Source organism: Barbus barbus (genome assembly GCF_936440315.1).
Source record: "Barbus barbus genome assembly, chromosome: 17".
Lineage (NCBI taxonomy): Eukaryota > Metazoa > Chordata > Actinopteri > Cypriniformes > Cyprinidae > Barbus > Barbus barbus.
In genome coordinates this window covers 23,396,679-23,421,012 of record NC_136745.1, presented here as the reverse complement: position 1 = coordinate 23,421,012, position 24,334 = coordinate 23,396,679, and the positions used below count along the sequence as shown (strand labels likewise).

The following is a 24,334-nucleotide window of genomic DNA, read 5'->3' as shown; positions in this document are numbered from 1 at the left end:
GGTCAGTGATAAATGCTATGTGAGTATTTGCACATTCAGTTCACTTACGTATATTGTTGTCCAAGGTTTTATATCTGTGGACTATCACATGCAGCATGCAATACCCTGAACATTTGCTAATTATCTTCATATGCACTCAAGAAACATGCACGAATACCAAAAGATCCACTATGGACTTCTGTTTTCAATATCTGATTTACATTTGCATTCAATATACTAGATCAGTGTATTCAATGTGGCCATAAGAAAGGCTTTACATTTCTGTCACTAATCGAATAAGTACATTTGTGTAAATATATTTTTTCTTCCACTGAAGCACAAGATGCTCACTGGATCACTCTCCAAATCATGCTGGAGAACATTATCATAAGGTTTGCAGTTCATCCAGCTGATGTCATAAAAGAAAAATATTAAGTCAATTTTCAAATTGTAATTTGTAATGGCTTTGGAGCCCATTAAAACATAACATATTGCAGTTACCTTTCAGCATTTTCACTGCCACCGTTTTGCAAGTAGAAATCTTGTCTATGCCAAATGCAGAGGCCTCTACAACTTTTCCAAATGCTCCATGGCCCAAAGTTTTACCTGTTACAGAGAGAAAGAGAGAGAGCGTTTACATGAGCTAGCCGTGCCCTGGGGGCTCATAAATCAGGCAGGATGCCCTGTCAGGAAAGATGTGAGGCTGTAATTAAAACAGCCTGCTGAGGTTGGAACTGCTTGACTGACCCTCCACTGAGAATTCATGGAGCAGTTAAGACTGAACGACAGAAGCGGCTTGCTGATATATAAAAGCATAATATTTTCTTTTGAAAACTTAGACACAACCCTGATGGCCCACCGTTCTCAAACAATAGGCCTGAGGATTAAGGCAATTAAGGAGCAGAAAGAGCCAATTGTGTTGAGCTGTGTATGGATGTTTGTCTTTGTATTTTATGGCTCTTTACATGTTCAGTACCACAAGAAAGAGACTTCAATATGAATCAATCATTTTAAATGAAATTCTTCCAAAACTAAGTCACATGAGCAATGCCATCTATATTGATTGAATATAGAAAAATATAAAAAATATTGAAAAAGTTACTACTTAAACGAAGCATGATATCTAACTTTTGAATTAGGAAGGACTTGAGTTCATTCCTGTTTATATCAGATGCTTTGCTCTCAGAGGAAAATAAAAAATTTTAGCTAGTAAAACTGACTGAAAAAAATCTTTGAACTCACCGAGCCTGAGACGGTCTCTGGGGAACTCCCATTTGTTGCTGTCATAGGGCAGACGATCACACTGCTCATCAAGGGGGATCTGGTCGGGATCCATAATGATGGACAGGTACCCCGTCTTTAAATCTGCTGAACTTGGCTGGTAGAAATAAATAAATAGTTCATAAAACATAATATTCAGACAAAATAGAACAGGGTTCTGTCATTCTTCCTATGTAGGTGCAGGACTGTTGGGGCTCTGATTAGATCATTTCAGACATATCATTAAGAGTTTTGAGAGAAAACCATGACTAAGTAACAGAAATAAAACCACAAATCACTGTAAGTTACATAAGCATTAGTGTGCACACTAAAATAATTTTTTTCTGAGTAGAGGTAACTGAAGTAACGGCTACTAAAAATTCAGCTTTGCCATCAAAGGAATAAATTACATTTAAAAAACAAAATAAATAGGAATCAGTTATTTTAATTGTAAGAGTATTTACTTATTTCAAAAACTTTAAAAACATCTTACGGTAGTTCAGGTACAGTTCACGTATAGTTACTCTAGTCACGTAAGTCTTTACCTTTCTTAATTTTCGGATAAAGAGAATGAGCATTATCCAAAGAAACGTTGCTGCTGCTCCAGTAGACACCAAGATGATCACCTCAATATTTGGTTTACCGTCTTCTCCTGTGTGCAGAAACAGTATGTTTTCAATGAGAGAACCATCTGTATTCATCTGTATTCAGAAATACTAGACATTACAATGTTTTTCTCAAACTAATTTTATCTGCACAGATAATCATGTTTTTAATAACATTTGTACATGTAACCACAGACCAAGTGTACCAAATACAAAACTACATTTGACAACATGTAACTGGGTTTTTCATGCAGTGCTGCTTTCTGCCTTTGCACTAAATTTGAGTCTGATCTGATCTACAATGTTTGTGCAGTATTCCACTGGATAGGATCCGGCTCACTCGTTCTCATTTATCATGTACTCAAGTGTTCATATACTACTTGTAGCAAAAGGAATTTTGATTTCCAACAGAGGAAGGAGAAAGAATTCAAAGCACACTCTCCTTGAATGAATGTGTTTGGCTTGGGTTTGTTGAATCATGTCAAGCCAGTTTTTACAGGATATACAGTGTAACTGAATTGCACTACTGAGATGAGACAAGAACTTTGTTCATATTAAACCCCCTGCTTCTTTAAAGACATTTCTCATTGGTCATTAATGAATATCCTCAAAGTCTATGAAGAGGTCAACTCCCTTCTGAGAGGACCCTGACTAACTCCCAGATCCCCATCATAATAGTTTGGAATTTGCATGGTATTCCTGGCAGTCTCAGTCTGTCATTCTCATTCAATAGTTATTCAAAGTTTGGCCATTTGTCCTGTTTACATTACTATATGGAAAAACGGTGCTTACGTGATTTTGAATCATCTTCACAAAGTAAGTAAAAGTTCTAAAACATGACAATTTGCACATTTGAGATAATATGAATGATGAATAAAGAAATAAAGGCAGGTGAAGAGTTGGTACTCACCCACTACAGTAATGACCGCACTGGTTTTTGCTTCCCCTCTATCATTGCTGGCAAGACATTCATAAATGCCCTCATCATCCTCCTTCACCCTCTCAATGATCAGAACGCCATCTTTTAGAGTGATACCTGAAAGCATTATTGAAAGATGCAACATATAAAACAGATTCAGATCCCTGATAGAAGGATCTACATTTGAAGTCACCGTAAAATAGCTGATGTCACTTGTGACTGCACATAAATCCATTTAGTGCGTTCTCACCTGGTCCCTCTGTGACAGGAGTCTTGTCTTTGTACCATTTGATATCGGGTTCTGGCACACCCTCAGCCAAGCAGACCAGAGTCAGGGTGCTGCTGCTGTTCACATCCTGATTGGTCAGATTCTGCATCAGTGTGGGCCTTTGCCTCTCTGTGTCAGACAAAATAGAGTTACACATTTTTCTCATTAACATGCCACACTTCTATAAAATTATTTGATTAAAGATATCAATATAAGCAATTCATGCACAAGGGTGAATTATAAGAATACTGCCAAGATCTTTCACATCAACATCATGGCTCTGTTCTGATGACACTTTAATCCCAATTCTCAGAAGTCTACATTAATGAAAAAAAACCTCCTATTCTTACTACTGCGTTAAAAAATAATGTATTAATTAAATAAATGCGTAAAACATAACATTAATTTAATAGATAAATGTAATAATTTGATTCTAAATTATTTTCGCAAAGTATATTAATGAAAACGAGAAGTGCCTTATTGTCACGAAAACAGTAATTCCCTTAATGCTCAATATTAATAATATTTATTTCATGTAATTTTTTTAATAAATGTATATTTGATTATAAATGTATTTATACATTATACTATAATAGAATTTATTGTATTGTATTGCATTTAATTACACTAATTGTTAAACAACCATACAGGCTACTAATCATAAAACTGCAAGTATGACGACAACAACCCCTCTTCCTGCGATTCACGCACCAGTGCCATTTGTTTCTTACTGATTAGTAACATAAGCTGGGTCTTACATTACATCATATGATGTACGCTGATGCTTTCATAAAGACAAAATTCTTTGGTAGTTCAAACTCACCATTAATAGTCAAAAGAGATGTTGTATTGACCACTTTATTGGAGTTGATGTTTAAAGCCTGGCATTCATAGCCCAGTGTGTGGTTTCTAGAGACATTGGGCAAGTTGATGGACAAAGATATGGTGTAGAGCTCGATCCGAAGAGTGGTTTGGCCTTTGGGCACTATGTGGCCCTGTGGACCATACCAATGCAACCTATTGTAGAGGTATCTTGTGCCTCTGCAGGTCAATGTAACGTCATCTCCTGCAACAGCTGTCGAGGGCCCAATCTCAAACGGCTGTGTCTGCTCTAGTGAAGGTAAAACAAAATAAGACATTAAGAAGCAGAATGGAAAAGAAAAATTAATTGAACTTGTCAGTCAATATGATGCATTTACTGCTTTTCATGCATAATATGTAAATCGACAATCAGAGAAAGCGTGACTAACTCACAAAATATATGGCTCATGAGGGACCTGAAACTGCAATATAGATGTACTTTTGAAAGAGATCGCCGTACTCTGGCCTGCACTACAAACACAAAGCTGTACGCTGCCATGCCAGGAATGTCAAATTTGCAGTTATTTCCTGTTTCATCACTCCTAATTGGAAGCATGTTGCTGGCGAATGGCAGCAGCGATGGCTGACCTGAAGTATTACAATTGGAACCAGGCTAAGGCCAGGCCTCCAGGGAGCCAGCAAAACACTTGCTTATTCATAGCAATATACGTCCCACCAGAGGAGACAGCTGTTATTACTATTTCATCCCTCTGACCAGCATTCCTGTGCACAAAGTCATCTTCACCTCTTGCATAGCACAGCATACTCTCTGGGGCTTTCTGTTCTGTTCTGGAGACATGCCACTTGACATCCTCCATTTTATCTTCTGTCTCCATTTTTATTGCACAGTTCTCATTTTTCACGCTTCCTGAGCCTTCCCATTGATTCCAGCTCGTTTTTTCTCATCATTCTAATTTAGGCAGCTTTGAACACTCTTGACTGTCGACACACTCTTCATTACATAACTCAGTGAATGGGTTTCTCATTTCAGACACATTTTGACCCCAGAGCTTTTTCACTGCAAAATTGTTCCAATACTGCTTTATCATAAGAATAACCCGTTAACTGCAGTACAGTTACAAATCAGCCAGAATTCACTATGTAATAAAACACAGTGTTAATAGACTATTAGCAGTCGGACTAAAACAAAGATGGAATTTGTGAAATATTATAAGATCATTTAAAAATACAAAATGATCTGTGAAGATTAATGACATACTGCATGATTATGAGTGTGAGGATAACCAAAAATGTTGTACCGTATTTTTTTATATATGAAGATAAAATCTGGGTACATTTACAAAAAAGGTAGAAAAAGTAATGGTACTACCCTGGTATTTTGGATATGTACTGTGGTAGAATCAAATGAACGAAAACTGTCAAAATTTAATTCAAATCAATAGAAACAAGTTGCCACAAATCTTTCAGTTAATGAAAATGCTCCACTTACTATACACATAGAAAGGGATTCTCATGGTCCGGTTCCCAAGTTCATTCTTTGCTGTACAGGAGTAGATTCCTGACACAGTAGCTGTTTCCACCATCAGAATGCTTACAGTCTAAGGAAATGGATGAAAATCATTAGGAATGTAAACCAGTAATTTGAAAACATAACACAATATTCTTTTAACAGGAATAACACAATCATGTCTCTCAGTACCTATGACATTAAACTTTGAGCATTTATTTCCTGTAAGCAGATGGGTCACATGACTAATTTACTGTACAACTGGACCTTTTTACACTCCTCAGCCTCACACATTTAGACTACATCTGGAGTTTTAAGGCCAAATGCAGCCCATAGAACAGCACAGAAGGTGTACCTCTGTTCCATGTCATTTCCTGATACACATTTAAAATGCCAGGCTAAATACTGTCACCATTCAAGTGGAACTCATTAATAGCCTATGTAGACATAATAATAATGCAGATTTTTGGCAAAAAAACAGATTCCAGAGCTCTGTTTTCAGTTTCAAACAACATCTGTTTTCCTGGCCTTCACATCAAAGGTATGAAACACTCCGGGTGTATTTCTGGAGCAATATACTAATTTTTCAGCTTACTTCCTGGGGTTCACAGACTGTTTATAAGACGTATTTGAAACATAAGAAGCATGGCTTTGGTTCTGAACAACACTTATTTAAATTTTTTGTCTGTTTTAGTTTGTAAAGATGTAGAACAGTAATATTTAATGCAAAATAATTTTTACAAGGTTAGGATTTCTTTTGTACACAACATTACGGTGCTGTACAGACAGAAATGAGGTGTAGAGCTCATTTAATGTAAATCTGTGGACTTGTTGTAATGTCGCTGTTTAGTCTTACATTTAGCTGATTTTAATTGGTACATTGCACTAAAATATACCTGAAAAACAAGACGAATAATTGGCATACTTTTCAGCGTAAACATACCTCTATTCTATGTTAAGTAATTTCATTATAGAATGCACATTATTCATGCTGATGATGTAGTCAGAAATTCAGAGTGACCTTTCTATTTTGTCTTTTAGTTGCTGTGACAGCCCTTTCTTATTTTGGGGTTACAAGGAACCATCAGAGATGGACTCTTACCAGGCTGTTATTCACAGTGCTGGAAAATTTATATGAGGTGACAGAAAGGAATTCACCCTAAACAAATCCCACCCTGTTAAATGGGGCCTTGTTATCACTGACTGCTGTGCTTCATCCCTGCAAAGCATCATCTATTTGTCACAAAAGCCTTTAAATACAGCTAACCTCAAAATTTACACCTATTCCATAGTGAGAACGAACCTCCTAGCACAAGGGAGAGCAGGCATGATTGGTTTTAAATGACATTCCTACTGTGAGAATATACTGTCTTGCTGTGAGGAAAATCTTGCTGTGAGCTTAAAAATCATTCAGAGCTTTTAGCTGATGATTTGCAGTTGAATACATGCTTGACCTGGTAGGTTACAGCAGCTCTATGTACAGTCACATTGAAGTGTAGAGGAATGCTACAAATGAAAACCTGTTCTTCATTAAGTTTTGGGTGAGTAGTTTTGGTAATAAGGCCTCCTGGGATGTTTTCCATAATGTCTGCAGTGTTCACTGTAACATTTGGCAGCACACGCAAAGGATGATAGAGTTACAGACATAGGAGATCTGTCTAAGCAAACAACTTTGGATACTGTAGCAGTCTAGATTAAATAAAACAGGGACATTGTGAACTCTACGGTGTCCTCAAAGCTCACTCTGGTGTTTCACACATTTTTATGTGATTTCAACACATTGGAGGGACCACAATGACTGCCCTGTACATAAATAGCATTTAAAGTCATCTCATGTGTTTGAAAACAGGCCTGAAACAATCAACATTCAGTGCATGAATAGTCCTGGGAGAAACTTCTGTTTATGAGGATTTTACTGGCCTCAGTGCGCTCCGTAAGATGGACTGATATATCGGTATAAACTCTCTGTCCTGGGGCAACATTCAAAGCAGCAACTGCCCTGTTTACTGGCCTCTGTTCCCCACTGAAGGTGACTGAAGCGTAGCATAATTCACAGCATTCAGAGCTAAATGAGCCTCAGCTATCAGTTCCATTAGAGGAGAACACACATAGTCATTCACATACACTGAATGTCATTCTTCACTAATCTATTGATACTTCAGCCAAATAAGACTACTGAAGCGGATTGCGCTGTCTAGAAACATAATGCAGATTGTTGCTTTTTTGTGGTTTCTTTATTATATTGAGACCTATTTTCTCAAAATGATTTCTAAAAGGGCAATTTAGTGATGTGAATGTTCAATAGACTTTATGAGTTTTAAATGGAAGACAGATGTATGCTGTACATCAGATTTGGATTCTTCCTGTTCACTTCTAAATCATCATTTTTCCATGAACATAAAACTGCTGTATTTTGAGGTCAATTATTTTAGGCCAAAACGAAGCTGAAAGTATCATTAATCTGGATTAGCAACCCAGTTTCTGCATTATGTAAAAGCTTTGGTTTTAAAAGTTAGACATTTAAACTAATATATTTACAATTAATTATGCCATTTACAGTCAGAATGCATATTTAATTTTTTTAAAGTTACATTTTCAGGCTTTTATGCCTTAAATGGACAGGACAGTAGAGAGATGACAGGAAAGCATTGGGAAGAGAGAGGGGAATGGGATCAGCAAAGGACCTCGAAACGAGCATCGAACTCAGGTCGCTGTGAGCACAACTGCGCTATATGTCGGCACACTAACCACGAGGCTATCAGTGCCAACAGAATGCATATTTTTAATGAACAAATTAAGGTAATCATTTTTAAAGGTACTCTCAGTATTTTTTTTATGTTAGCAATATTTCTGTCATCAACACAGTATGACAATATGCTGACACCAAGCTATGTGGGTGTAGTGTAGAATCATGCAAAATGTTCAGTTACCTATATCACTGAAGCAATACAGCATTTCCATTATGAGAGCATTATGAGAGAGTTATTACCAAGATAAAATAAGTAACACTTCGTCTGGTCATGTCATCTAAATATGACGAGACCTGCTCCATGTAAAATAAAACAGCTACTTTTTATCTGAACATTTAAAAAATATATATATACTCAGTTCTTTATGCATAAAACCTAATTAAGGGAACAAAAAGAAGTACATCTTTGAAGGAAAAAAACTTTTTTGCACATACTGTAATCCATACCTTGTTTTTATTTTTTAATAATTCAACCTTGTTCCTGACATCCTCAATCAGATTATGAGGATTATGGCTGTGTGATTCATCTCCAACAGGCAGAGGGTCAGTGTAAGGGTTGCACCTATCAGACAAAAACACACACATTTAGAGAAATCAATTGAACCAACATTTGTAATAAAGAATATTTCTGCTCTGGAGCTTACAGAGGAAGATTTTGTCTTTTGACATCAAAGCAGTATGTACACAAGGAAATACCAAGGCATACAGTCATAAGATTACAGTGAATACTCTCTACTTTCAGTGAAAGTGAAACAGAAAACAGGTCTTCCCTTAAAAAAAGAGGAAAACTGTTGGGCAAATAACCTTTTTTAGCTAACGCCTTTCAAATACATTTATCTTCTGCAGTTAAACACAAGGTTTCATGGAACCTGATGAATTGAAGTTTTTTTTTTCTGAATTTGAGGGCCATGTATCAAGTCATGTGTTTTATGCCTTGAACCGGCAGGAGACCAAAGACCTGTTTTGCATCAGTCTGAGTGGAGGAACAGTCGGATTAATGAGAGTCGAAGTCAGAGAGGAAACCACAGCGTGACAGGAAGGGCTGAGTCATGCGTCACTGTTCAAAGGAAACACCCCCACTCTCTGGCCGGCTGAGATAAGGCTGATCCCAGACCTCCATGGTCAACAAGGGACCACTGATAACTTCTCACAGCCCCTTGATTAAGAAGACTTCTGAGAGATCTTCATGAGCGTAATAATAATATCTCTAACATGGGACCCTTGAAAACACTGATTTTATGGACACTTAATGGCACATCACAACTATATATAAATATGATCATTATTATTTATTATTATTATTATTTAGTCATTTAGCAGACGCTTTTATCCAAAGCGACTTACAAATGAGGACAACAGAAGCAATCAATTGTAGTATTAAAACAACTAAAAACAGATCCAAAACTAAAAGCTACAACTTTATAAATACTACCTATACACATTTTAAAAATAAAGAAATTAAATAAAAATGACAAATGCATACAACCAAATTTCAAAACTTAACATTTAAATGAAAAACAAAACTAAAAAAAATCATGTAGAGGATTCACTCCCACAACTCCAAAATCTGGCAGTGTGAACGTGGCTACTTTTTCTTTTTGGTCACTGCTCAAGAAATAAATTAATTTTACTGAAAATAAGAGAAGAATGGTTCTGTTTTTCTTCCAACTAGGGCATTGCAATTACCCTCCAATGTACCTCTCTCATTAGATGTTGAAAATCAAGTCTTCTCACATCTATATTATGAGCTGTTGTGTTTACTGCCATTGCTGATTATATTTAGAATAGGCAAAGAGGAATTTTGGCACTGTGGTACAAAGCCCAAAGTATTTTTGTCGCAAATTTGGCAGTACCCCTTGACAAATAATTACTCTAAATTACTAGAAAATCTTGTCATGACATACCAACTAAGTTCAGTGGACATCCGTAGTGTTTATAAGGGTTCACTTAAAGGCTGGCATTTGCACTGCAATGCTCTTGCTTTCAGCACAATGCAAGCCACAAACCAAAATTTGTGAAAATAACAAGAAAAACCAGCCCTTGTCACAATTTTTGACACAATGAAATGTTATTATAAGTAATGCAATCTTTATCTGACGTGAAATACTAAACAGAAGACCTGTTGATTCAAAGTAAATTTGAATATGAACAGTAACAAGAATCAATATATATATTTTTTTTTTGTGTACTATTGACTTACTCTGTAAGATCAGGGCGGGGGTCACACGGCTGCCAAAACCAGGTAATGTTTGGCATGGGAATCCCAAATGCAGTGCAGGTGAGCTGGTGCCCCTCGTTATATTTGTAAGCTTGTGGGCCCCCTGGAGCCACATCCTCCTCAAAGATCTTTGGCTTCACTGTGTGCATATGGACATACAGATCATCAGTCATTTAACTGGTCAGTCTGAGAAAAAAATACAGATCATTTGCAGATCACTGGCTAACACTAAAATACCTTTCACCTCATAACTCCAAAATAGAAGAGTAAGAATATTCAGGCTTATATAATATTCAGGGAGCAATATTGCCTTTATGGATCTCATTGAAGTGCATCTGTGCTCATGACGGAGAAAAACAGCATGCATGAAGATTTAGCATCAGGCAGATTTTCAGGATTTGATGAATGATGCCTAAAAACAATTGCAACCAGAAATCTCCTAATACTGTTTCCATTGTTTTTGACCTTGGTTTTGCTTTTGGGTCTGTAATGATGTCATATACTTCGGTTCAGGTTGAGGACAGAGACACATTAAAATAAATATTTTATATTAGGCCAAAGAAGGCAATCATTGGGAATCTGGGCAGCACATTATCAAAATCTCAGCTCTGACAGCACATTCCAGAACTTTCTGAGATGAGTATATCAATTCATCTGCTTACTTTGATTTCTCCCCAACACATTCAAAATTAGCTAAAAAAATCTGTTTAGCTTCATTGATATCTAATTAAAATGCAAATAAAATTATTTCATTTTGTGCTGTTAGCTATTTATATTAGTGTTTTGTGTTTAGATGTGACAGCACTATTTGGTCCAGTATTGCTTGAAGAAAAGAAAACCTTCAGATGATCGTATTACAGGCTTTCTGCATTACCTCTGACGTCCAGCCTGTAGCTGAGGTTTCTGTAGAGACCCCTCTCCTGGTTTGACAGAGCAATAGTGAAGATCCCAGCATCCTTCTGCCTCACTTGTTTTATGGTGAGGCTGTAGCCTGCTGTCTCATAACATGTGGAATTTTCTGAAATGGCAACTCCATCTTTGTACCTATCCGAAAATAATACCCCACCAATGCAATAATCATACAATAAATTCATTACTAGTGGAATACTTTTACATGGTTGCTACACATTAAATTCCTCTCATGGCATTTGAGTCACATTTCTTTTCTTTTTTTTTTTTTAAATGGAAAGCATGAATTTACCACAACACTTTGTCTGGTGCCGGCAGAGCATTGACGCGTGGCTCAAACTGCACCTTTCTACCCTCTATGGTAGAGATGAATTTGCGTTTATTATGGGTCACATTGAGGAATGGATGCTCTGTAGAGACAAACAGAAAAACAAAATCCAAGAAATGTATTAAACTTTTCAACAAAAGCACAAGTGTGTTAAGGTAGTGGCACAGCATTACATCCTCACCGTATACAGTTACTTTAGTTGAATAATGAAGCTTTTTTTCTTTATTTGATGCTATGCACTCATACGTGCCCTTGTCCTCCATTGTCACACTAGGCATGATTAATGCGTTACTCATCATGATGGTTTCACCAGTTGTGACCTTATTCTTTTTAATTTCTTGAGTGTGATTAATCTGAAAGCACAGACAGGAAGTTCAGAGGATGTCAGGTCCAGTTTTACATAATGGCAGTTCAAATCAGGGTTGCAGATCTGAATGGTTAGCATTAATCTAATACTGAATGGCTTTAGGTAAAACTCCAGCATCTTATCATCTCCTGATAACTCACCCGACCCTTAGGGAACTGCCACTCAAAATCAATTACGCCATTGTAAGTGGTCTCTGCAGAGCAGTTGAGGATCAGGGTGTCACCGACCACTACTTTTGGTCGTTCTGGTTTGATGGCAATGTTTTTCAGCTCCCCCGCTAGGCACAGAGAACAGGAGGTACCAACATGAATCCAGGTTATGTTATGAAAAAAGCTTTTGTAATTTTCAATGACAGATTTCAAAAGGTAATTGCGTAACTGGGATTTTCTCAGTTAAAATGACTCACTTATCCTTAAGAGCATGTAGATTGATGAAAATTGTTTGTCATCCACACTGGTCATACACGTAATCATTTGGTAGCTGTCATAAGGGTCCAAGGGAATCTTGAAACCCCTCTTTGGATCCCACTCCATCCTACTTTTCACATGATCTGTCATAGGATTATTCATCTGAAGAGCAAGAGGAGAGAATTAATTTAACAAATTTTCTTACAAGTGACAGTTCTTTAAGTGAAGAAGGAAACCAGCTTTTACAGCCTATGATTAGTAGCCCATCCAGTAATGAGGAAAACAGGGCTGAGCTGTGAGAAACTGATCATGGTTGAGTTCTATACCCAATTTTGCTTCTTTTGTTTGTTCGGCGTCCAAGTGCCCTGCTAGGAAAGAAGGGAAAGAAGGAAACAGGAAGGACGAATGCCACAGATCTTCCAATGGCAGGAAGGTTACATTACTATCTGTGCCATCTGGCTTAGAAGTGTTTTTCCATAGCAAAGAACTGTGAGAAATGACCATTACCCACTACATGGCCATTGTAGAAAAAACACTACTGTTGAAGTTATTCGCTGCCAGTGCAGTTTAGAGGACCGAATCTACCTTCACATACTATGTAAGAAGTTGCTTACTAGTAAACATAAAATCTAATTAAATTAAATTAAACATTAAATAAAAAAAATTAATTAAATGAATAAACAGAAGTTTTCCTAACCTAGTCTTCATGGACATGATGCGTTAAAAAAAGGTGTTTTATTTATAGCCTGAGTTTCTATTTTGAATGAAAAACAACAGTACAACACTACCTTCCTGTTCTTACAGGAAGCAGACAGAGTGACTCCTTAGGCCTCCTTGCGCTTCCCTGAGCATATGGCACACTGTCTCTATCTGTATACACATGCTCAGGGCTTTGATGGGTGTGAGAAACTCTGAGATGCCCATGGTCCAAGGCATTTTTCAATGTCAGATCATACAAAACACATCCTCTTTTTTTCATATTCAAGGCTTTTGAGGCATAGAAAGCAGGTAAAACATTCACCTCCTCAGCATGTGGCTGTAAATTATATGTGAATATTTTCACATTAAGTGGGTTTGAAAACATAAAAAAAATACTCACAGTCTCAAGGATAACATGTTGATTCGGAGATGTTGTTCTGCATGGGACCACTAAAAAAGGTTCCTCCCGATATGCATAAAGCGGTTGTGCTATACTGTGAGCCTCCACAAATGGATGATTGTGATCTATGATTTAAAATCAATAAAATAATACAGTAAGCACAAAATAATAACAGTTTGCTTAGCACAAAGCTAATTTACCGATCACAAACACCATAATTCATTAATTCACTTATGATTTTAAATGGCATTTTTAAAAGTATTTAATATTTTATCAGTGAATTCTCAGACATCAGGCAATGCCTAGACATCCAGCCTAAAGGAGCAATTAAATATTCCAGATAAAGTCAGATAATATTTCTCTTTAAACAGCAAACTGCCACACAGGCTGCTGGATAACGAAACAGAAACAGTTTGGAAGCAGCGAATGTTACTGTTCAGCTATGCTGTGAGATTGGCGTGATTAAACAAACAAGATCTTCTGTGTGCTGACAGTGTTCATGTAATAAAATATATATTTTAAATAAACTTAGCTAACATAAACAGTGGAATTACATAGTGAGATGAACCAGGGGACTATCAGGTAATAAATTGGCTATACATGCAGCAGGCCGCAGTGGTAGAGGTCTGCTAAACAAAACAGTTGGTGAGCCAGAGACTTGGTGAGCTTTGTTGTCATTTTCACAGCTAAAGTTATCACTGTATTTTGCTATAGATGAAATGCAGATCAGCTGTTTTGGACATACCCTACCGTTCAAAAGTTTAGGGTCGATACGTTTTTTAATTAAGTTCATAAGTTCATAGATAAGTTCATAATTACAATCTCTTTTGAGGGACATTTAAAAAACTCTTGCTTAAAACGTTAACAGCTTACGCAGTTGTCGGGAGGCACAGGAAGACTCTAAGCAGAAGCCAAACAGGAAATTATCAAAAACCAGGTTTCCAGAACAATCAAACTCTGTTTCCATCTCTAAAGACATCCAGCTTAATATAAAATCCTTCCTTTTTGTGCCACTGATTTTCTATTTCCTAGTCTTATGACAGCTAGGTTCTGTTTTGCAGATACGGTCCACTTGTCAGTGATTCAAAGTGAGCAGTCATAGCTGCATAGTCACTAGCTCAATTGCCCAGCTAACAGGTTTATGGCTTTTTTTCTAGTTTCAGTCAAGTCTACAATGAGGCGAAGTTTCTCATTACTTCATTTTTTTTTTTTTTTAAATCTCAAGCTTTTCTAACGGCTTGGAGCTTTTCCAGGTCCTGTTTTACACAGAGAGACCTCAAAATCTCTTGTGGTAATTAATTGGAAGGAAAGGGCCGAGTTCCTTGGTTTATCCAGTAGGGATTATTTGTAACCAAAAATAGCGATGTACTCAAGTAAAAAATAAATGTAAAAAAATTATCCAAAGAGATGTTTTATTTTACTAAACCAATTTTGTAAAATCTCTGGGTCAATGCTAAAAACATTAATAAGTATTCTAATTATCTTACCTTTAACGAAAACATATGTGGACACCTCATGATTGCTAGACTTTTGGTGACTGCATGTGTAGAACCCTGTGTCATTGTGCATCAGGTTGTGTATGACCAGCTTGCTGCAGTGCTTGTGCATTCTCTCCTCACACGGTTCAATCCATACCGATGACACATCTCTATTAGCCAGCTTCCAGTGCAGGGAAGTTGATCCTCTAATGTAAGTCACACCAAATAAACAAAACATCAGCAACAATAAGGACAATTTCATAGCCAAGTAGACTTATGCCAGATTAAATAATCATTGCAGAGTGTCTACTGCTACAACATTTGATTTTTAGCTATTAATGTCATATATTACAGAACTTAAAAACAAAATCAGGAAAATTACACAACCAACCACATACAAACACATTCTGCAGCCTCTTTTAGTTTACTCTGACATTACAAACGTAATCCTAAAAGTAACTGAAATGAATCAACAGCAGATGCTTTTGATTGGCATCCTGAGCATAACTTTAGTATTAAGCATAAGAAGAGTTTATAGAAAGACCAGTTTAAAACAAATCCTTCATTGACTGATGCTTCTGCGGTTCCTGATTACATTTGTTTTAAATGTTACAAGAACTCTTTCTGAATTACTGAAAATGAGTTTTTACTCTGAGAGCATGTCAGATTCTTCATCCATATTTTCAGTGGGTTTATTTTGGAAAGTTTTAAAGTTTGCTAGTGTCCCACTTTCACATGGGAACAGGTATTCATTTAATGGATGTGTTCAAATGTTTCAAACATTGTTTGTTTTTTAAAAGGGCACATTTTAAGGACCCCAGTGGAGAATCAGACATATCTCACATACTGCTGCTGCCTCTAGACTGATGGGTCATGCAACCTCAGCCTCAAATCTCTGTCCAGAGCCAAAGGCAGTATCTGCTTCTGGCTCACACGGCCTTCTAGGGAAGCGTTACATTAGTTAAGATTCTTCGGGGTCAGCATTCCTGGCATGACTGCAATAGCATCGAATGCTCTCTCAGATTCTAAATGTGTATGTTTCAGAAGTCCCCCGTCCCCTTCTCTTTCCGCTACATTTGGATGACATAGCTTTTTTGGGGACTATATTGCTTTCCGATAGCCTCTCATCCCACGTCAAAGCAAAAGCAAATGAGTTTTGTTTTGAAGAGTTATGGTGTGAGATCAGTGTGCATGGACACACACCAGCTGTCACCCAAGTGCTTATACAGAATTAAAGGGATAGTTTACACAAAAATAAACATTTTGTCATTTACTATGTTCAAAACCTGTACGACTTTCTTCTGTGAAACATAAAAGAAGATATTTCTGATAAGATGGTTTTAAAAGGGCTATTTAAAATAATTTGGTAGTTTTATATTATTCTAAACTGAGTTTAAATTTATTCTGTCTAAATACTGGAATGCTTGATTGTATAATATCAATAACATTTGCATATTCTATATTTAGTGTTTGTGTGAGATGGACACAGTACCTGCAGCTGAGTGTGAGCGTGTCACCAACATGCTGAAGGTGTGTGTCTACAGTAGGATGCAGCTGTGGATCAGGCAGATGAAATCCCTCTACCAACCCTACAGAAAACACAATATAGCAAAACACACAATCAGTGACACACTAACATCGCAAGTACATCCCACAAAAGCCACAATGTGGTCAAACTGACAGCCTTATAATATAGTAACACAACACCGCAACAAGTTTCCAGGGTTCCAAGTGACTGTCAACTTTTTGAAGATGCGCATTAAAGTTATTTGTGGTGAATTGTAATGCAAGCACAATGCTAAACTGTGGTTAAGCAAACTGCAAATGGAACATTCTAGGAAGTACAAGATCATTACAGTGTAATTTGGAGACTCTGATTCAGAATGTTAAGCAATAGCCTTTCCGCTTTCATGTTGAGCTGGACTGTCTGTGCTGGACAGGTTTGAGCCGGCAGAGATGTGGAAACAGTGCGTTTGAGCATGTGTATACATTCTAGATCAGAGGAGGGAGGCCAGGGGTACAGCTGTGCCCCCCACGGAGGGGTCACCTCTGTCAGCACGTGTGTGAGAGAACAAGCCAGACCCAGATGAATCAGATGTCCTTAAACACATCCTTCACATCAATCAGTCCCTATTTTCTGCCCTCTGTATAATGCCACCTTTTTATACTCTGATGAAGAGCTTCATTTTTACTTGGATCTCCTGAGATCTCTTCTGTGTGCTATTATTACAGTGAAGGTTCACTGCTGGTCTGGGGCCAGGTAAAGCTGACGATAGGAGCCATGAGTACTCTCGGGACAGGAAGCGGTATCATTCCCTCTGCTGCCCAGGACGGGTGACATTTGTCTCATAAGTGATTTCCTTCTTTTGAACTTACTCCCTGAACGCTTTCTGTTGTGGCATTGTAATGCAGGTTATTTGTGTTGCCAAGCAAAAACTGTATTATTTTGAATTTTTTTTGTTATAAGAGCAGCCTTCTGAGAAATCTCCCCAGTGAAAAACACAATCTTAGATCAGCATGAACTTTGATTCTGGTCCAAGCTGGTTTAACTAATGGACCAGCATCGCAATGCAGATCACTAGTTTTTCAGTCCTAAAAGCACAACGCTCATGAGTGAGACACTAAAAAAGTGATGCAAATATGAAAGACATCCATCTAGTGCACATAAAAAAAAAAAAAGAGTTAAAGTGGAATGCAAAAACATGTTTTGTGTGGACAGGTTCACTTTTTTCATTGTTTTTCTTCATTTGCAGACATCCTCACTTTTTCTGAGCCTCACACATGTCACCATCTCAAGTTAAAAGAAGTGTGAACAACCCATAATAGTTCTGGTAACTATTTGAGTCAGATTTTAACTTAACATTTAAGATCATAAAGTTCTGTAATATGGCGTCTGTGTCCAAAACAAAGCTAAAAAGGATTATTATCAGGATGATAGCAGTATCATACAATGTTTATTTTCTTCTCATGAACACCCATATTACTTTCTCTCTCTTTCTGATAAAACACACTTACTAATTATAATGAAAGTCATATTCTATTACTCATGTAGTTTCGCCCCCATATGACTAAAAAACACACCAACTACACCAACACTGCCACTTAATATGAACTTCCTCTCAGTATGCTTCAACATCATTGTTGTTTCACAGTCCAAGGTTAGTTAAGGGGAGCGGATGTAACTGGAGCTTTTCACGCAAAGTACACACCTCTATCAGCTTGATACTACCCTCTGACCAGATGAGACATAACCAGACATAACCACAGATGTCCTACTCAAAAAAAATACCCTCCCCTATGGTGACACTCTTATTACACTACAAATCTGTCCTGTAGATATTTAGACAGATTTGATTTGTACATTTACATTTAAACATGAAATAAAACACACATTAAAAATGTATTTGCTGTGATGTTGGTGTCTTTAATAAATCATGGTAAAAAGCCGCAGACCAAACTTTGTCAAAGACAGTAACTTTGCAGGTCCACCTCCCGTCTCAGACAAACACTACTCATGAAAGCTCTTATGTTGAACATTGTGTCCGCATGCTTTATGAGTCATCACACATTCTGATGAGGATGTTTTAGAAACACTGTACATCTTAATCCATTACATCAGAGTTACAAGAAAATGCTGTTGACAATGTACAACAGAGAGATATTAGTCAGAGTGAGTCAAACTGGATTTGACTGCTCTGAAATGCGTGCTTACCACACAGAAGCTTTGGTCTGATACCAAATACGTTTTTATGAGAATTATTGATTCCTGCTGACATCCACATATTCCTATTTTCCTTTGAAGCCTCGTTCACAGATGTACACCTGCATGCAAACATGAGCGGTGAATCACATCCTGTAAAACCCAACAACTCTCGCTGTCTTCACAGCTGCCCTGTTCAGCAGGGGCCCCTAGCGGCCCACTTAAGAAGAGTACTTTCTCATAAAAACCTTGTGTCTCTGTCCCTGTACACCCACGTATTCCCACAGCACACAGACCCCCACCTGCCCCTGATGTCTCGCCCAGTGCTGACCTCAGTGCGGCACCTCGCCCCCCTCTCCGCCAACTGTGTACTGTATTCCTCCAGCACAAAGACTGAAAAATGGCAAAAATGAGGCTTGTTGTGGTGCTTCAAGGGGCCTGGGACCTGGTTTCCATTAAAGCCTATTAAAAATAAACGACAACCATGGATGAATGGAAAAAACACAGCACTGATGCTACGTGGGTTGCCATATTCAGCATGATTAGTCTACATGTCTCTCATGGGAACATATAAAAGACATGTCACTGTCAAAGGCTGCGCTCCTCCTAACCTCCTACAATCATGCAATCAGTCAATAAAGCATCCTAATTGATGTTTGCAGTTTTGTGAGGAAGAACAAGAGAAGGTTCATGGCCAGAAGAGCAGAGAAGCCTTCACAAAGATGATAGGTTTAAATGTTGAATGAGATGAAAAACAAAAACACTCTGAAATTAATCTGAAATTATGTGTGGGCTTTCACGGAAAGCTGACCTCCGGAGAACTCTAAATAATATCAGCATTGTGTTGCAAAAATTTTAACCCAAAACTGTTCAGCAATCATCATGTGTCACTGGTCCCGAGTGGGTGTTAAAAAGCTGGAACTTATGAAGTCAGATGATGCTTGAGTTTGATGTTTTTTTTTTTTTACAGATGCAATTCAATTTACTTGTGCACTGTCTTTTGTAGAGAGGAAATCCTGTCGCTGCCCAGTAAGCGTTGGTCATAATATGCGGAATTCCCTACTCTGTGGCTGGTACATGACTGCCTGTGCTTCCTGTCCACCCATGTGATGCCGGTAAAGCAGTCTCTTAGGACGGAGCAGGGGTAATCTCTTTGGGCTTACTCAACAATAGAAATATATTAATCATTTAACCTTGCCACAGTATACATTGTGATTTCAAAGCTTTACAAGCAACGAAGGCTTCTTAATAAATAAAAATAACGTAAAACAATAGTAAGCGTGTCCATGGGCACAGAACCAAAACGTCAGGCAATTGTTGCACGCGACCAATCGCACAATTTCTTTCCTGTCTTTTTCGGAAGTCCAAAAAGTACCCTTCTGGGACTTGTAAAACTCTAAATACTCAAATTTTGCCAGATTTTGCTCAAATTTTATGTGGATATTTGGCTCTATAAGCTGACATATTATGACAAGAGATACTGTGACTATACATTTTCCCTCATTATGTCATCTATATACTTTATATCATAAATCATGTAATATGTCTGGTAATGTACAGTAAACTGTTCGTTATTACCCCAAAAAAAGAGCATCTGTACATTTTACGACGACTTATAGTTGGACCCACTTTATATTAAGTGGCCTTAACTACTATTAACTGCTATTGAGGTGAGATATTGGTAAGGTTAGGGACAGGTTTAGTGTTATGGTTTAAGGGTGGGTTAAGGTGTAAGGGATGGGTCACCATTGTAACTATAAATGTGATTACATTAAATAATTATGTTTTTTTTTTAAATACGTACAATGTAAAAACATGTATGTACATAATAAATGCACTGCACCAAATAATTAATTTAAATGTGAATACATAGTAGTTAAAGCCACTTAATATAAAGTGGGACCATTGTTACATTACGAGAAGAGAGAGATAGGACAGTTATACAAGCCTGAAATGAGCACATGTAGGATAATCAAAAGTATTTGACCATAACAATACACAAGTGGCCAATTAAAATCAATCATTCCCGAGAGCTAGACCTATATAACAAACTGTAATAATATGTCTGCTTGTACATTTACTGCAATTCATGTGGTAGTTCGATGGTGGTTATTCAGCTTCTAGTTATACAGCTTTTACATAATTAATGGCATTTAATGATGGTCCTGTCTGCTACACAAACAACAGTAAAACAAATTCACGAGATGTTCAAGGAGCTGATGGCAGACTGAAGGGTAAACTCTTAAACAAATTAGAGATCACCCTCCAAAAAAGTTGCTACTACACCTCCAACTGTGCTGCCTGCCTTCTTATTCATTGAAGTGTTCTCTTGTTGCAAGTCCCTTTGCTACAACTACTGCTTCCTGCCAAGCCGTAAGGTTAAGACAACAGCAATGGAGAATGCAGATTTTATTAGTTCCTGGATTGGTCTTTGGATGGTCGAAAACCCAACACATAAACACAACTTGTATGAAAAATGAAATGAGATGGTAAATTAAACAAAGAACAGCTGGCTGCATGGTAATTTTGGTCATATTTGACCAAATATTGAAACCATGGAATATGAAGAACCCTGGAAACAGTCTCCATAAGTGGACTTGAATCCCATAAGCTTCCACAATATGTTTTGGAGCTCAGGGCATTGTGCTATACTCCATGCTGGAGATTCTCCTTGAAATTGCAATATAACGCCCCATGAACAGCCATCATTGCTTGCAAAGAGTGAACTAGTGTGTCAAAGAGAAAAGACAACTTAAGAGGAAATAACCCATGACTAAAAACATGGTCTTCAAAGCACACCATCTGAGGTTCTTTAAAAAAAAAAGTTTAAAAAATATATTTTTATTTTAGACAGCCAATTAAAAGCATTTAAAGTGGCAGATGACATAACTGGAGTGTGCGCTTAAAAAACAAAACATTACTATTTCATTGGTGTAGGTGCTGAAATATAGTAATTGTTATATCTCTATAATGTTTTTATGTTTAATTAAGGGAGAAAATGGAGAAGACTGCAAATGCGTAGAAAGCAAGCAAGCCAGAAATCATGAAAGAGAGAAAGAAGGACGTCTGTGCACAGTCTGTACTTGCACGCCACCCCACCGCTGAGTGGATGAGCTTGAATTGTACTTGGCTGACCCCTACCTACTGTATTCCTCCCAACATGCACTGCTGTTGAACGGCTGTTCAGAAGGAACATTATGGTTCTTCCTGAGCCTGGAAAATAAAATGTAATCCAGAAAGAAATCACACTGAGCAAGTTTAAACCAGGCACGATTTTGTGTAGAACATGTTCAAACAACTATATTTGTCACCCATATCAATAGCTTACTGTATTTACACTGCTTGAGTAAGTTCTGTATAGCAAGGTACAAGTACAGATTCAGCACTGTAGCTATTTTGACCATACATAGTGCACTGAACTAATTAAATCAACTGCAATATACAGTAGGCTTTTATTAAGCAACATAAATAACACTGTTTGAGAAAAATGGGTGTTAAGCTTAATGCACATGCTGCTAGCTGTACACAGCTTCAGTTTAGGTTGTATTAAAAAAGGTTTTGTTTGCTGATGATACTAATTTATATTGTTCTGGGAAAACAGCTTCTGAATACCGTGGAAATAGAATAAAAAATGGTTTGATGATAACAGACTTTCACTGAATTTAAGTAAAACAAAGTTTATAATATTTAGTAATCGACAAAGTAACAATAAAGTGACACTAATGATTAATAATGAGGAAATAGAAAGAAAAATTTAATTTTTGGGTGTTATAATTGATCATAAATTATGTTGGAAATCACATATTAATCATGTAAAAATAAAAATGTCTAAATCCATTGCAATATTAAATAGAATAAAACATATTTTGAATGAAAAAACTTTATATATATTGTATTGTGCGCTCATAGTTCCATACATTACTTGTTGTGTGGAGTCACACATATAAAACCAACTTAAATTCAATATATGTTACAAAAGAAAGCTATTAGGATTGTTAAAAAGGTTGATTATTACGAACCAACAAATAAATTGTTTATTAATTTACATGCATTAAAATTTCTCGATTTAGTTGATCTATATACTTTACAGTTAATGTACAAAGTTTATAATAATTTACTTCCAAATTGCATTCAGAGGCTGTTCAAAATAAGACAAAGTCAGTATAATTTAAGAGGATTGTATATGTTATTGTATATAATGCAAAAAGTAGGTGTTTATCTGTTAAAGGGGTAAATCTATGGATTTACCCCTTTTAAATAACACAATTTATTTAAATTAAACATTTATTTAAGTTATTATGTATAAAGGGTAGGCATAATAAGCAAGGCTTCTGCCTACTCCTTTTTCAGTAACAATGTATTTTATTTATTTTGTGGAAATTTGTTTGTGAGGATTGGAATAAAATTATTATTGATATTGATATTGATATTGATATTCCGTATAGATCCATTATCATTTGAATTAAAATGTGGTTCAATTTCCTCATGCAAATAAAATATAACAACTTTTAAGTTTGTAATATTTGTTCTGGCTCTGCCTGTTTTACTGGTCTTTTTGTATTCTTCCGCTTAAATTTGTGTTATTCAGTTTTATTTCCAGTTTTACACATTTTACTCAGTAAATCATCTGAACTGCGACTTCCTGGTGTCAAGTCCGTTTATTGAGTAGAAGTGTTTAGCTTGCTGGATATGAAGCCAGTACAATAGTTTTCAATGGCCAACTCCTGATAACCATTTTCAAATTTATGTCTGCTATCAAGATATCAGACATCATTTTATTTTCTGTATACAGCCATATCTCTGTTATGCAGCATATATACTTCTAGATTTAAAGCACGAAGAGAGCCTGCAGTTATGCTCCGCTTACGTGCTTCTTAAATGCATACAATGTGAAACAGACCAAATTTGTCAAGTCAGTAATAAAATGTTGTATTACTGCAAAGTTGTGATGTTAAAGGAGCAAGTACGAGTTGCCTGGCACGTATTCAGTGAGTTCTGGAAAGTAATGCAATGCAGAGGGGTCTCAGCTGTGTAAAATTCCTGGAGTATTTTAACCTTTAAATGGTTCAGCAAAATTTGAAAACAGAGCCCTGGGCATTATCTGGATCATTTCAAGATGTCTTATATCTCTCTACAGAGCAGCATTATTGGATATTTCTCTTACTTAAAACAGACCTTATACTTAATCCTTAAAAGTAACTTCTAACAGGCGAGTCAAAATGTGTTTCACTTCAGTAGTTTCAATGTAACAGTTTCAAATGAATTTTTAATTTCTAAGAAATCACAACACATTATATAGTTGCACCACATGGATAAATGAACACAATTCAGCTTACAAAATTGGTCTTAAATGTAATAATCACAGTGTAACCACCAAAAATGGGATACGGCTAATGTCTTCATGGCCTATTTTTTTCTAATGGATTAACCATACAATCCTAACTTATAAAATATAATGGCATGCTCTTCCGCTCTACTATTGTCTTGAGGTGGGGCGACTGACACACATTTGGAGTAGCGGAGCAAGCAAGAAGTCTGGGGAAGGAATCTTTACTCAGGTAGCGTGTCACATTTCCGTGACCTCTACGGCCAGAACAATTCCAGGGTGCCTCCTGCCTCTCCATCCGCTTCCTTCATGTGTCTTTCCCACGCTCGGCGTGAGGATAGCGAAGGAAATCTACTTGGAGACCTTGGCGACAAAGCTTGAAGACCCAAAAAG

At 37.0% G+C, this 24,334-nt stretch overlaps 1 protein-coding gene across 1 annotated transcript in view; it reads right to left on the bottom strand.

Moving 5' to 3' along the window:
* The window catches only part of LOC306883703 (vascular endothelial growth factor receptor kdr-like), a 40,599-nt gene that overhangs the window by 14,488 nt on the left and 1,777 nt on the right, over positions 1 to 24,334 (bottom strand). Inside the window, exons 2-18 of the mRNA XM_079439114.1 lie at positions 16,408 to 16,504; positions 14,925 to 15,121; positions 13,438 to 13,562; positions 12,338 to 12,500; positions 12,072 to 12,208; positions 11,746 to 11,917; positions 11,529 to 11,646; positions 11,202 to 11,371; positions 10,310 to 10,466; positions 8,557 to 8,671; positions 5,343 to 5,451; positions 3,855 to 4,142; positions 3,014 to 3,160; positions 2,755 to 2,880; positions 1,785 to 1,891; positions 1,222 to 1,357; positions 481 to 585 (exon numbers count right to left, since the gene is read on the bottom strand). Of these exons, the coding sequence (XP_079295240.1) occupies positions 481 to 585; positions 1,222 to 1,357; positions 1,785 to 1,891; positions 2,755 to 2,880; positions 3,014 to 3,160; positions 3,855 to 4,142; positions 5,343 to 5,451; positions 8,557 to 8,671; positions 10,310 to 10,466; positions 11,202 to 11,371; positions 11,529 to 11,646; positions 11,746 to 11,917; positions 12,072 to 12,208; positions 12,338 to 12,500; positions 13,438 to 13,562; positions 14,925 to 15,121; positions 16,408 to 16,504 (2,469 nt within the window). The remainder of the gene's footprint in view (positions 1 to 480; positions 586 to 1,221; positions 1,358 to 1,784; positions 1,892 to 2,754; positions 2,881 to 3,013; positions 3,161 to 3,854; positions 4,143 to 5,342; positions 5,452 to 8,556; positions 8,672 to 10,309; positions 10,467 to 11,201; positions 11,372 to 11,528; positions 11,647 to 11,745; positions 11,918 to 12,071; positions 12,209 to 12,337; positions 12,501 to 13,437; positions 13,563 to 14,924; positions 15,122 to 16,407; positions 16,505 to 24,334) is intronic.